The sequence below is a fragment of the Euwallacea similis genome, chromosome 36, assembly GCF_039881205.1.
Source record: "Euwallacea similis isolate ESF13 chromosome 36, ESF131.1, whole genome shotgun sequence".
Taxonomy (NCBI): Eukaryota; Metazoa; Arthropoda; class Insecta; order Coleoptera; family Curculionidae; genus Euwallacea; species Euwallacea similis.
In genome coordinates this window covers 1,410,341-1,425,820 of record NC_089644.1, presented here as the reverse complement: position 1 = coordinate 1,425,820, position 15,480 = coordinate 1,410,341, and the positions used below count along the sequence as shown (strand labels likewise).

The 15,480-nt window shown below is 32.9% G+C and overlaps 1 protein-coding gene across 4 annotated transcripts in view; it reads left to right on the top strand.

Annotated features, from left to right (window-relative positions):
• Nucleotides 1-15,480, top strand: part of rut (rutabaga) — an 87,878-nt gene that overhangs the window by 36,856 nt on the left and 35,542 nt on the right. For all 4 annotated transcript variants that reach the window (XM_066404817.1, XM_066404815.1, XM_066404814.1 and 1 more), the window contains exons 2-6: nucleotides 1,615-1,902; nucleotides 3,561-3,782; nucleotides 4,738-4,881; nucleotides 12,143-12,292; nucleotides 12,445-12,563. In XM_066404817.1, the coding sequence (XP_066260914.1) occupies nucleotides 1,714-1,902; nucleotides 3,561-3,782; nucleotides 4,738-4,881; nucleotides 12,143-12,292; nucleotides 12,445-12,563 (824 nt within the window). In that variant the 5' untranslated portion in view covers nucleotides 1,615-1,713. The remainder of the gene's footprint in view (nucleotides 1-1,614; nucleotides 1,903-3,560; nucleotides 3,783-4,737; nucleotides 4,882-12,142; nucleotides 12,293-12,444; nucleotides 12,564-15,480) is intronic.

Here is a 15,480-nt window from a genome sequence, read left to right as displayed (position 1 = left end):
TACCTTATGTTGTTTATTGATTTGCCTCAGCTTATCAGAGATATGGGTGAGTGTAGCCATCATGGGCCGCATTTCGTCCCAATGGGGTTACTGTTTTATGCAAATTTTCCATGAGGATGGTCAAACAATGCGGCCAAATATCTCTACGAGCCCCGATTGGTTATATCGGTTATACAGGCCAGCGAGCTAATGTCAAAAGGCCAATGCGGTTTCTAAATATATCAAAACCAGGATTTTTTTAAATTCTGTAATTTTTCATTTCAGTTCATCCAAACTAAATCAGAAACAACTTTCTCTAATTGATAATTTATACCTCTGTCTAAGTAAGAGAAGTTAAGATGAGTCGTGCAGGTGTCTCAGTGTTAATAAGCTTTTCACGTTTAATTGTTTAATGATATCATGAAGTTATTTTTACGTCTCCTTGAGCTGTCGCTGAACGAACTTAATAAAACATGTTTAAGTTTCACTTTGCCAATAAAACGTCTTCATAGAAATCAACCGAGTTGAACATAAGTAATATGTTTTGTCGTTTTATTTGAGTGTTATTGAACGAAATGTTTCTAATACGAACCATAATGATATTGGTAAATTATGTTAAATGTAAAAAATTTGCGTAATTGATGCCTAAGGAATACACTTGGGGAAAATATGTAACAAATAATGTACTTATGATAAAAAGGTGTCACATTTTTAGAGTGTAGCAAAAAAATTGATATAGGCGCAAATTTTTTTGCGGTATTTTTTTGCTCCAAGTTTGGGCAGAAAAGAAGGCAATGGAAACTGGGGAAAGTAGTATAAATTTCAGCAATATCCAGTGTGTCTAAGATAACAATGTCCAGCATAGGTATTTTCCTCAAAAATGAGAAGAGAAACGAGAGAAAATTGACGCATTCAAGGAAATACTTTCACCATGCAAACAGAATTATTTTTAATGTTTCAGTTATTTTGAAAAATCTAAATTTTTCGAATTTTGTTTTTTATTTTTTCCCGAGTTATGGAAGAGATAAATGATTATCTAAAACAATTTTTCCATTACGGTTTTTTGATATGAAATGTTTGATACACCAAGGAATTTGTAATAAAAAGTCATCTTAAAATCAATAAAAAATCACCGGGATCGTATTTAGAAATTGCAATGTTTATAAGCTTCAAGATGGCAGTCTTGATTCATTCTAGGATATATAATTTGTTACTAATGATCAACTTTTTTTTACCTAAATACGGCCCCGGTATGTTTTTTGTCGATTTCAAGACAACTTCTTATTACAAATTCATCACATTTACTGATTTACCAAAATTTTCTGGTTCTTCATTACTGTTTTATTATTTTTATCTGATACTTATTAACTACTTAGTACGCAAAGTGCGTCCCAACTAAGGATGTACTATGGAATATTCAAAGCCACACTATAACATTGAGAGATTACATCATCTTGTAGAGGAGTGGTCATTTCAATGTACGATTTATTTTGACATGTTTGTATGTAGACTCTGAGAGAAATTGAAAATTTTCACTGTGGATTTGGACACGTTGCATGAGCAACAAAAATAACAAAATCAATAAGATCAATCAGGTGCTTTAATCAACTAATAAAATCGTTTTTCTTTATATAGAAATGGCAGGCCTCCAGAATCACCTTCCTCATCATCCCCATGTAAATACTCATAGGAGATCCAAGGTGTCTTGAGCTCTAAAGGCTTCATCTGACCATCATGGATCATAGCGTTAAGGCGATGACCTCACCACGCGTGCTGGCACGTGCCCTCAACCCTCATCGGTTCGAAAACGATGAATTAGAGCATCTCTACCAGCGCTACATCTGCAAACTACAGCATTCAAGTGTTGCAGCCGTAGTCGCTCTATTTGTCTTGTTGACGTTTTTGCTGGCGAATTTAGGTCTGGTAAGTAGTGATTGTCTTGATTTCTAGTGAATTTTCGAGTGCATTTGTCTATATCATTGGCATTGGTACTAAATCATATCTCATGGAGATATGGAACGGAGTGTTTTTTTATTGTTGAAAATAGTGCTATAATAATTGCGAAGGTAAAACGTTCTGCTGATAAACCCATGGATGTGATGAATTCGGAGTGTGCATTTAAACTTTTTAATGACCTACGTTTCGAAAGTGAGGAGTTGGAAGGGGTTTACGAACGCCATGCTGCTTTCAAGAATGATAAAAAAATTGCAATTCTTCTAGCTCTGATATTGCTGCTAAGTTGTTTAGGTTTTGTGCTAGAATTGGTAAGTTTTTTAGTTAAATTTCCTCGTAGCTGCACCAAAATATACTCAGACATTTACTATAAATATTCACTGAATTATGTTCCCTCTTTCTCCAATTTATTGTGTTGTTTAATAGGAAACTAAGCAAATACATTAATGTCACAGCTAAAAAGGAAAGTACGTCTTTAAGGTTCGGGTTTTCAAGACATCGAGACAGCGTTATTTGCGATGATAATTAGTAGCCACAGAACCAAACAAATTTGCTTAACGAACTGTTTAATCAGAAAATGCATAATAAATCGATATGTTTACAAAAGTAATGGTCACAAGGCGTTCCGAAGGCTGATCACAACATAACAATAAGCTTAGACAATAGCGGTATGGATATGTTGTTTGTATTAGTATAAGTTGACAAAAAAGTCAAATTTACCATGTGTATGATGTATATCATGAGTAATGATTAATAATATGTCCAATTCCGTCCAGTCCAATCTTTCCCATTTAGTTCTGGTCAATGATAAATTATTTTCTTAAATTAAAGCTTCGTTTAAGATGCGTTCACATTTTTGTCCCTGTCTTATCTAAGGTCACAAAGTCCCACTCACATAAGTAGATCTGATACGTTGGCATAATGATCAACATTGACTTTTCCAACTGTAGTTCCTTTTTTTTAGAAAGAGCCATTGAACGTCAAAGTGTTAGCACGATATGACATAATTGCATATCATGGTTGGAATTGGAAATAATTCTTTTAGACTAATTTAGGACCGTTAATAAATTCCCCAAAGTTCCTTAATTCGCCCAGGAAACGACGATTCTCGTTATAAATTTACATGTTTAGTAAAATTAAATTGTTAATGCACCGAAAACTAGACCGTCGCAGCGAAGGCTTAACTGCAAATTCTTTAAAAAATGGATTTTCGTCTTTGTTCCTTCTTCGGAGGTGCGACATATTTCAACAATGAAAGTAGAAAGGAAAATGTAGAGTGGAAATCAATACCTGCCCAAAATATATATGTACTATAGTGAAATGTCACTATTAAGAAAGTAGCATTTTCAACGAAAGAACTGCCACGAAACACCGTGTTCTCTTTTCAAGTTTTAATTGCCTATTTATGGCCGAAATCAAACATTTTGCTTCAAAGTCTAATGAAATTACGGTTTTTAGTCTAAAAGTATCATGCCTGCGTCCATCTCACAAGTTCGCCTTTACAACTGAGTCTAATGTTAATGAAATAATAAATAATTGATTTAAATTAATGCATAACTAATTTAACGCAACGGGAAATTAAACAGAATTTTTACAGAACAGTGGCTAGATAATTTTCATTTTTTCAGATTTACACTCATGCAGCTACCACTCAGAATGTCTTTCATGCAGCCCATTGCATCCTCTTCGCCGTTCTGCTCGGATTCCTCCATACACGATTCATGCAGGATGCCTACCTGCTCTGGGTCTGTTATGTGGTACTGTTCTTCTTGACCACCTTTTGTGCATTGGCACTACCCCTCTACCCCAGTAGTAGTGCGATAAAAGTGGCTGCAGAAGGAACATGGCAGGTATGTAATTCGCAATTTTCAGGTTAGGTAACTTCTAAAGGTATTATCCGATTTTAGTGATTTTTTAATTTAATTATAGGTTCATTTATTAAGAATTGCATTTTAAGCAAAACTCCATATCGGGTGAAATAAAAGTACAGTTTCCGGTTTTTTGAGATTAGGCAGAAAATTTAATATCAGGAAGTAACCTAAATGATATTTGTTTAGACTGACAATGCCATTACATAACTGACCAATAGCAATTGCAAAATTAGTTCAGGTTAGTTCAGGTTAGTCAAAGGTTAACATACTGCCGGCTATTAAATTTCTTACTAATTTGCGGCCGTTGTGTTACATATTGGGTGACTTCTATAATAACTATTGCATAGCGATATATTACATTTTTTGATGTGTGGGTTTCAAACGTCATACGCTTGCGATAGTGTAAATTTATTTCACATATCCGGACATTCACTTTACTAAGCTCTCGCAACGACTTATTCACGTATGTGGGTGCAAGTTGCTTAAGATGGCAGTGTTAATGTCAAGTACTCACAAAAGTTTTGACACTGGCACATGTCATTTTGATTGGTGTGCGATAAAACGTTTCAAGCATAAAAAGGAAATGCTCTTTTTACTTCCGCTGGTCTTTGATATCACAGATTGCATTCGATCTGTTCAAATAATAATTGTTACTTGCTTTTTTTGTGAAACACAGTAATAGTAGAAAGAAGAATATTTTTTTTTACTTTCTCGAATGTCCGGCTCTACGCCGGGCCTCAAATTATTCCCGGGAGCAAAAGAGCCACTTTTCTCCTTTATGTTGCAAATAACTATTTCCGCAGTTAGATAAGTAGCCCAAGTTAGCATGTTAGCCCCATTTGGCCAGTTACAATTGCGTGCGTTTACAAAGCGTCACTTTTATTTATCGTTTTACTGGCAACTAATCTAATTTAATGTCTCCCTTTTATTTCAGGTGGTATTCGTGGTTTTTTTGGCGTACGCTATGATGCCCTTAAAGTCATGGGTGGCTGCAATGTTCGGATTTTTATTATGTGCCGCCCATGTTGCAGTATCGTCAGTATTTGCTACGGATTTTCCTCATTTACGATGGCAACAGGTAATTACACCCAGATCAATTAAGACAAAGTATTTGATTTAAAATGCGGAAAGTTTGTTCCGTCCAGGAAGTAATTTTTCATGGACGTAAAACGTTTGTTCGGTTTATATGAATTTGATGCAAAAGCTATGAGCGAATTCATCCGGAATATGCTTCCATTGATTCTGTTTATTTTTCGCTGCGGAGAATGCTCTGATTTATTTAAGGCTAGTAGTAAAGCTTTGTAAAATTCCGGAAAACGCGGGAAAATTTGAATTCAGCTCAGCAACAAGAGAATTTAATTTTACTGAAATTCTCTCGTTTCGAAAGTTAAAGCGTATTCAAAATAATGCTCAATAAAAAGCAGAAAATGCGAATAAAATCGCGAACATTCCCGTGCTGTGAGCACCATGAACGAATCATATCGTGTATTTCAATTATATTAATACAATTCAAAATAAATAGTGGCCGGTGCTCTATAATAGAGCTGCTCTTTTATACGGCTCCATTTATATCGTTGAGGCGCCGAGCCGTCGAGCGTGGAGCTAATTGAATTCCAAATAAAAGGACTACAGTTTGCGGCTCCACATTCGGCTCTATAATTTAATAAAAACAGAATAAAAGAGTTTTTTTTTTAATATTCATAGGCAGGTTGGTGTTTCGTTGCCGACGTAATAGGACAGATTTGTAAACTAAAAAGCATCAATATTACCTTAACCTTTGAAATCCATTAAAATTTCCTGCCAAGTTATATTGTTACTGTCCAGATTAAATTAAATTTTGAAAGAAAATAAACATTTTCTTGCGTAGTGAGGCCCAAGTTTATTATATATAAACACGGGAAAGTATGAACTTGATGTAAAATCAATACGAAGGCAAGCCATTATAATTTCGCAAAATGTTGGACTTATTTATTATCTAAATTGACATGAATGCTGAATTGCATGAATTTTTTCTACAGACGTCGAAATTTGAAAACTGTTGCATCTTAGTGTCAGGGTCTCAAGCGACTTGTTTATTTGTTGAAATAATTTTTCCATAATATACATGACAGCAAGCGGGAAGTAAAAATAACAATAGTGCGTAAAGTGCGTACTTTGCGTATTGTTATTTTAATTTCATTCCAAAGTGTTAAAGTAAAAATTCCCATTGCATTGGCAAGTTTAATTTTTTATTATTACAAGATAATAACAGTGTGTGAAGTGCCTATTTAGCGCACCATTAGTTTAATGATTTTCCAAAGTACCAAGGTAAGAGCCTGCATTTCATTGGTCAATTTACAACCAACCGGAGGGATGTTCTTGATTTTAATTTTGGAATATAATTCAGTTCTAAAATTTTTCATTGAATTTGTTGTGGTAATTTAAGCTCCTTCATGAGCGATATATCTTGCTAGAGGACAGGCAGTGTACCTTAGAAAATTAAGAGATGTCCTAATACCGTTAAACCTTTATTGGTTACCTTTAAACATGAAACCACTGTGACATATTCCTAATGGGCTATGAAATAATTATTTGATAAATGGTCGAAAATTTTTATATTATATTGGAATACTTGTCGATACTAAACATTCCTATATACAGGGTCTCCCGGAAACAATGACACTAATGAGTATCGGGTGCTAGGAGGTAAAAAAATGGAGTTATTCAGCTAAAAATACAAAAGTTGCTTGAAGGATGATCTACGGTATGTCATAAGTAATTTTTTAATTCTATAAATTGGGAATAGATGTTAAAGTTTTCGTTTGCAAGCGGTGTCACCTGCACCATATGGAAACTCAATAAACGACCAAATGTTTTATCGGTGCCGATAATTTGAATATTATCAAGAATTATCATACTTTCAGCTAATTTACATGAAAGGGGATTCTGCAAAAGAACTTGTGTCTCTAATGGTTTTCGAGATATTTATTTTAATTAAGTGGTTTTAATTATTTCAAATTTCTATTAGTATTACTTTCTTTACCCGTCTTGCCAGCAAGGTAAAATGTGAAAATTATAAAATTATTTCTTTCGTTGAATAAAAAAATATAATCATGCTATTATTTGAAGTGTTTTATCACCTGGAACAATTGTGGATGGGCTAGAAACATCCAAAACTGATCAACGTGTGATTAGGATCAACATCCATAACTAAATTTCTCTAAAAACTGATTGTAATCTTTAATTAAGAATCTGCGTTTCCTATCAATGGATTTAAGATATTTATCATAAACGTTACCTGCGGCTGCTAAAAGGATTTTAATATTATTATTTTTACGGAAAGAATTAAGAGCCTTTTGCTCGATGGGGGTTAACTTTTGTTTAAGATGAAAAAACTAATTAATCAATTTTAAAAAATAAAAATAAATAAAATTCATTAAGCAAAATTAGTTTTGACCTATTTCTAATTTTTTTTGCTGCTCCTATGATAAAGTTTGCACTGTTTCTTCTATAGCTAAAATGAAACCGAGCTTAGGAATATATTTGGGAGAAATTTGAGTCTTTAGAAAGAACAAAAGTTTTATTCTCAGATAGTTTTAAGTGAGTGGTGCAATTTTACCCCTAAATCCTCATAAAACTTAATTTATTATCTGCGTCACTGACTTGAATTCGAGCCACTGTACTTTTACCGCTCAATTCGGACATTGTGGCTCGACCATAATTTTTAGCATGGCCCTGAGATCTTCGACGCGACGCGCAATTGTTTGTTTTTAGTCTTCAAGGCGTGCCAGAGCTACCTCTGGCAAAAATGCCAAATTATCCAACATTTGGAGATGATATACAAAATAACATTTATTTGTGAAATGTGATGATTTTGCTATAGGAACATTATACGTTGTTTTAAAGGAAATTTAATTACATATCTTTCTATGCACTTGTTAACATACAGAGTATCTAAAAATAGTCTGCAACCCCACCCCTACTTGTGTGGGAGGTCTTATACCCAAACAGAATAAATGAAAGAAAAGTAGGTTGTTGCGTAACAATGTTGAGTAACGCATTTGTTTTTTTTGCATCGTGATTGAATTTAATTTTGATCCGAGCCACTCACCTGGATTCTCATCATCGTATTTTTCACGATTTACTGCGTTGAAGCCATATAAATGCGCAAACGTATATTCATAACTGTTTGAACAATTGAATTGTTGTCGACTATTATGGTTTTCCAGAGCCACCTTCGATAAATATGCCAAAATAATCCAATGTTTACAGACAATACATAAAACCTCATTTATTAGTGAAATATGAGCGTTTAGGTATGGAAACATGATACATCGTTTTAAAGGAAAATTAATTGCCTTTCAGCGTATTTGCTAATACACAGGGTGTTTTATAACTAGGTAGGGTGTTTTTTTTAGTTTAAAAGACGAACTTTAGGCAGGTTTAGTGTCTAACCGTAAAAGTATTAATTTTGAACCTCTTGGTAGATCTACTTAGGCAAATGTGTGTACCTTTCCGAAATATTCTCCAATATTTCTGTTTTTGGTGAATTCAAATAGCGTTGCGACAGAAGTTTTCTCTGGGCATTATTTAATAATAAGAAAAAATTAGGAACATTAATTTATCTTTCGAAAACCTCTAGAGTAAGATATGGGAAATATTAAGCAAAAATGATCAAAAGGGAATAGTGAATCTAAAAATTAAAAGATATACAGGGTGAATTTTTTTCGATGATTAGTGAAGGGGTCTCGGAAACTAACAGTTACGAAGTCGGTTAAATGGGGAAGGAATTGCAGTTTTAGGGGGCCAATTTAAAGTCGCTTTTGAGTTCTTGAAAGAGTCCACGGCTTACTAGATATTTAACAAAAACCAAATTTTGTCAATTTCTTTTAATCGATCTAGCATTGTAATTATTGGTTTTAGAAATGTTATGTAAATACGAATATTATAGATAATTTTGTCCAAAAAAAGATAGGTTAACTAGATTTTTTCTAACAGCTGTCATTTTTGAGATATCGTATAAAATTACTTTTTTATGGAAAGCATAGTAGGTTATGCCTCAATGAAAATTTTATTTTTTCAAGTTTTAAAATGATGCCAATAAGTAGACAGTTATTTCTCAAAATTGCCGACTTACACCTTTTTTTTAATTCGATATTACAGCTTTAAAATAGTTGGCATGAAATCGTGCATATTCATTTATGATATGTTTGACACTGACAGCTCATATTATTTAAGTCAGATATAAATTTCAGTTTTTGAACTGTTGTGATAAGAATTTTTCAAATTGAGGAATTATTAAATGTGCATACATTTTGGAAATGAATTTTTAAAACCTAGAAAAGCAGGATATTTCATAAATAATTATAAATAAGTATTAGATGTTTTTACAATTTAAAAAATATTTAACAAAGTAATTCAAAAACTTAAATTTATATCTGACTTAAATTATGCGATCTGTCAGTGTCAAACAAGTAAGAAATTAATATGAATGATTTCATGCCCACCTATCTTAAAATTGCAATATTGAATTAAAAAAAGACTGGAAGTCCGCCATTTTGAGAAATATCTAGCCAATTATTGGTATCATTTTAAAGCTTGGTGAAATTTCTTTTTGAATAAATCACAACTTATGATTTCCATTAAAAAAATCAAGTTTATGCCATATCTCAAAAATGACAACTGTCAAAAAATTTGGTTAGCCTATCTTTTTCAGGACAAAATTATCTACAATATTCATATATAAATAATTTTTCTAAAACTAATAATTACACGGCTAAGTCGATTAAAAGAAATGAACAAAATTTGGTTTTTGTTAAATATCTAGTAAGCTATGGACTTTTTCAAGAAACTAAAAATGGTTTTAAATTGGTCCCTTAAAGCTGAAATTTTTTCCTCATTTAACCGACTTCGTGACACTGCTAGTTTCCGAGATCCCTTCACTAATTATTGAAAAAAACTCACTCTGTAGAGGGTATTTAGTTTAATACATCGAAGGTACTATTTCTTTTTTTATACAGGAAGAAATCAAAGGAGGAAAACATATTTGGCGACACCCACTTTCACTCTCTAAATGATCCCCTAGTGATGTATCTCACAGTCTTTGAGACAAAAGAGTGTCCGATTATCATCCCGATTATTAATTTATTCTGAGTTACGAATCTTGTTTGCCATCGCGCTAACACTCAACTGAATGATCTAAGAAACGATATCGATACTAAAACATACAAAAAGTTTTACAACCTTTTGTAAACATAAAGCTCATCAGTGTAAAAATCCACATACAATACTAAATATTGGGTTGTTCGATAATTAATTTCTTTTTTTACGTATTTCAAAATGAATTTGTCCATATTAACAACCACCATTAATCAATGATATATTGACCATTTTGTTGGATGACCTTTTGCTATTTTTCAGTAAGTTGAAAAATTCCAATTCGAACAAGTCTTGGTTTTTAAAAGCAAGAAACTGATCCAACTCATTTTTAACGACCTGATCGGAATTGAAAATTTTACTATTCAAATAGTTTTGAAGAGAATGAAACAAATGATAATCTAATGATGTCAAATCAGGGTTATATGGTGGATGTGGCATCAATTCCCAATTTAGCTCTAATAATTTTTGATTTGTTACTAAAGACGTATTGGGTCTGGCGTGATCATGATGAAATAGCACGCCTTTACTATTGGCCAATTCAGGATGTTTTCTCTTGATTTCTTCGTTCAATTTTGATAGCTGACGACACTAGACATTCGAATCAATAGTCTGGTTTCTTGGAAACAGCTGAAAATAAACTATATCCTTGTAATCCTACTACACAGAAAGCATAGACTAAGTCTAGAGAAAAAAATAGAGCGATGCAACTTGCGTTACATAGGAATTGCTTGTTTTTATTCTACAGAACGTCAAAGTAATTTTTTTTAATTCTGGAAATTAGGAATATATCTCACAATTTGCAGTTGCATTGTTATTATTCGGATTTAAATATCAAAAATCAATCGAAAATATTCCCTATCACAATTTAGAAAATTATCCCTGAATTGGCATATTCCCTAACATTTTTGAAAGTTCGGAAGCTAGGAGAATATTTAATGCGAATTACCGGACTTGTAAGCTTTTATTCTTAATTTTCATGTTTAATATTGTTCTATTGTTCCTATACTTCAGTATACAAGGTGGTATACTAAATCATATTGGCAATGAGTAAAATAATATTCCGCATCTGCTGGACACACCTATGGCCGATATCTGTATTCAAACGTTGCATGTCTCAGAATAAGTAATTTTTTATTATTTTTATTTAATGTTATAGTTATCATCGACATACATATACACGGTGGCCCAGAAACAACCATACAAAAAAGTGTTGGGTGCTGGAGAGTAAAAAAATACAGCTATTCAGCTAATTTTCATTTCAATTTAAATTCAGTCTTATACCCAAGAGTTGCTTGTTTTCGTTCTACAGGGTGCCAAAGCATTTTTTTTAATTCCGTAAATTTACAATCTATCTCAGAGTTTTTCATTTATATCTTTAAAATTGCTCGCATCAAGCACCGTTTTCCAATCAGTTCTCCCGGAAGTTCAACTGACTAAACACCTATACCACACGTTATTCGAAAATTCATGTTGAAATTCATGTTCTATCATTAAATAAGGATTTTCTCTTTTGCGAGAATGGCTGTTTCTCTAATTAAATATACCTCTCTTTATAAATGTACAACCTCGTCGGTGAACAATATTTGATTAAAGAACACAAGGTTCAGATTTTGCTTTTGGAGCACAAATTGCAGAACTCAATTTGGGGTTGAAAAGTTCTCAGTAATACATTTTCAGCACGTATACAAAGCCATGGTAATATCTCTTCATTCCGTAGAAGTATGGAAATTTATAATTTGCTGATCTCCGTGGCTTCAGAGTCACCCCTGGTGCCGGTTTCTGCATCCCTTAGTGTTGGGAATAAGATTTCCTCTTCTTGATCCAGTGAGAGAACTTTTGGTCTTCCATTATTCCGTTTTGTAGCAAATTTAATCAATCTCGCCCAGTTTGAAGGTTCGATATTTTGGTTGTCTATCATCTGGAAATCGGAAAATATTTCGAAAATAATTAGAAATATGAGTTTTCTGTAAAATAGCTTTTTGATGTAAAAGACTTCAGAGTTTCAGAACTGGTAAAAATATTGAAGTTATCGGCGTTGATGAAAAAATTAAGTCGCTTGCTTTTGTACTTCGGCGAGACACGAGTGGCGCCATTTAGTAAATACTACTCATTTGTCCCATTGTTTCTGGAACACCTTGGATGTCACCAACCAACCAACACTAAACACAAAATAACTATTTTTTCGTAATTTTTCTTTTCAGCTAACTGCCAACGTAGTGGTATTCTTGTGCGTCAACATTGTAGGCATTTTCATGCACAACCTGATGGAACATGCACAACGAAAGGCATTTTTAGACACGCGAAACTGCATAGCCGCACGTTTGGAAATGGAGGACGAAAACGAAAAGCTGGTGAGCATTAAAAAGGGCAGCTTTACAAACAACTTTATTGCGGGAGATTTCTGACGGGCTTCCGAAAGATGTATAATCTGATATTGATTACCCTTCCAATTCCCTATGGATTCAGATATGTGCGATATCAAAATGGAGTTGATATTTTCCAGGAGCGGCTGCTGTTGTCGGTGCTTCCCCAGCACGTGGCCATGGAAATGAAAAATGATATCATATCGCCGGTCGAGGGCCAATTTCACAAGATCTATATCCAGAAGCATGAAAATGTCAGGTGAGTTTTCCATCTAAATGCGATGTTTACTTATGATAAAATGTCTGGGAACCACTTAAGCAGATTGGCCGTACTCACAGCCAGACTGTTATATCTAAATTAAGCTTAAACGTACTATTTAGGAATATGTTGAATTTAAATATTTAGCAGCTCCTAATGAAATGCTGAAGTTTTAAGCATAGAAACCGAGAGCTTCAGAGGCGTGAGGAAGTTCACTTTAATGAAAAAAATACTGGCAATGTACAGTTCATCATTGCATAAGCCCAATAAGTGTCCGGTAATTCCGTAATTGTCGACAATTTCACGTAACTTTACTATTTAGCAATAGAGTGACTAATAAATAGTTTCCTTAAATAAGTAACCAAATACTAAGCAGTTAAGACCAGCAAAACTTGTATACTTAACTTTGCTTAATTGTCGACTAAACATCGGTCATTACCGTGACTAATTAGGAGCCATATTAGTGAAAACTGGTTCTCTAGTATTGTATCTTGACCGCTGTTTTGCGACTTAAAAGAAGCATTCAATTTAAAATTTAAATTAAAATGGGGGAAAAAATTAACTAATTTTGAAGTATCAAATCCGGACATACTTTTGGAATTCCAAGTTGCGTTTTATCTTGGATTTAAGCAGCATTTAAAGTTTATGTAGTCGCAAAGTAAAGAAAATATCTTTTGCGACTATACTGTTTCTAATCACTCTTTTATCTCACACTTACTTTGATTTTACTATTAATTGGTTATTAATTCTTGTTTATTTACTATTAATTTCATAAATCGGTTAATCTGATTATTGGTCCAGTTAACGTATTTATTATTTTTTATTGGTGATATTTATTCAAGATTTTTGTCGTGGGTTCGACAATTTTTTCTATGCTGACAAAAAGCAATGAGATTTTCAAACGGGATCGTAGAAATGGTGCACGTACGCTAGCTGGGAGGAGAGTTAACTGTCAAGTTCCGATCTGGGAACTCCAGCAGCAATTGCCTTAAAAAATATCTCAAATTAATCGCCTTGACGAGCCCTGTGGCCTTATAAAAATGGAATTGCAAAATCTCTTTTGTGTTCTCAGATTCGGGGTCACATTAGTTGCCATTTTTTTGTGGTTTTAAAGATGCAGAAAACGGAGGTCTCTATAAATGCTTTTCCAATACACCAGAACTTCAATTGTGGTATCGATGATTAATATAGGACTCATATCGCTCCATTAAACCGAAAAACGACCGCTCAAATATGTCGAAATGTACTAACTCTTATTGTAAATTGTGCATGTAGATAAGTTGGGTTTCTTTAAAGAGGTATTTACAGATGTTAAAATTAAGAACTATATTTTTTATTGCGCATAAGTAAAAAATCAGCAAAATTTACTAAAAATCAACACAAATATCATTTTATGCCATAATAGGACTCTCAAATATCTGACAGCTTTTTTCAGACCGTATGAGAACAAGTAAATTTGATGATGATATTTCGGGAATGAAACGTCGGAAATTTTTTTGAGCAATTCCACCTTTAGAGCTTAAAAAGGAACAATGGAAAAGTATTATTTGATTTTCGATTCAAAATTCCGATGCAGTTCATCTTCATTTCGTACTCCCTGTATACTACATGTATAAATCACGGTATACCTATACGGAAAAAACGTTTTTTGCGGTACTTTTTGAATAAGTTAGTTTGAAAAATTTAATTAACGACATACAGGGTGATCCATTTTTATCCAACCAAATTTAAAATTTACGTTGTAGTAATAAAAGTAAACAAATTTAATTCTATAAACTTTAGTTCAATTCTATATTAATTCCGAGATATTGAAGTTCAAAAAATGAATAATTTGTCTGTGGTGCAATTGTTTTAAAGAAGTTACAAACAGATTTTTACTTATTCCAAAATACATAATTTTTTTCGTCAATGTGATTTAGTGAGTGAAGTATGATAATAAAATTAAAATGGTCTGTTAGATCTCCAGACCTTACCTCATTCGACTTCTTTTCAGGGAACTTTAAAGGCTCTGGTTTATAAAAATTATTCTCTATCCGAGTTTCCCGTCAACTGATAACAGCTTGTCAGATTGCAGTTGCGATGCGTTCGGTATTTCAAATATGTCGAAGTTGTGTAGCACACAATGGAGACTTCTTTGGAGCGTTTCCTTAGTAATTTAAGGTTACATGAAGGGCAAAATAAAAACATTAAAAACGACAAAACTGACAAAATAATTATATGTTTTGAAATAAGTAAACATCTTATTTGCAATTTATTAAAAACAACTGCAGCATGGACAAATTATAATTTTTTTTGAACATCGATATCTCTAAATGAATGAACAATTGAACTAAAGTTTTTAGAATTAAATTTGTTAATTTGATTAGTAGAATCTAAATTTTAAATTCGACTGGATAAAACTAGGTCACCCTGTATATTAACAATTAGGAAATTCCGTTTCCATTGAATTCTGGAATTATCAATGCACGTTTCAAAGACGATTTTTCCTGAAACAAATATGTTACTGTAGAATTAGGCATGCGTTACATGAAAGGAAAAATTAATGAATAAAAAATAGAATATGACAGAGAATAATCAAATGAAAGGGATGTTGCTTTAATAGGGGACAATACTGATTCTACTGGTTTGGTCAAAATTCTTTTGCTTTTCAATTCATGGAATAGGTGGTAATAATGATAGCTATAACTTGGGAGTAGGTTATGTATGGAATATAATGTCTTCATCTAAGCAGCATCTATCATTGTCAGCAAAATTTAGCATTATCATAATTTACCAACAATTGTGACAGGTTAAACTCTCAATAGAAAAATGACCAAGACATGATAGCTATCTGGTATTTAATGATATTAATGAAGCTATCTAATTAAATAGTTAATCTTCGTAAATCAGTAATTTAATTGTTTATATTTATGGATAT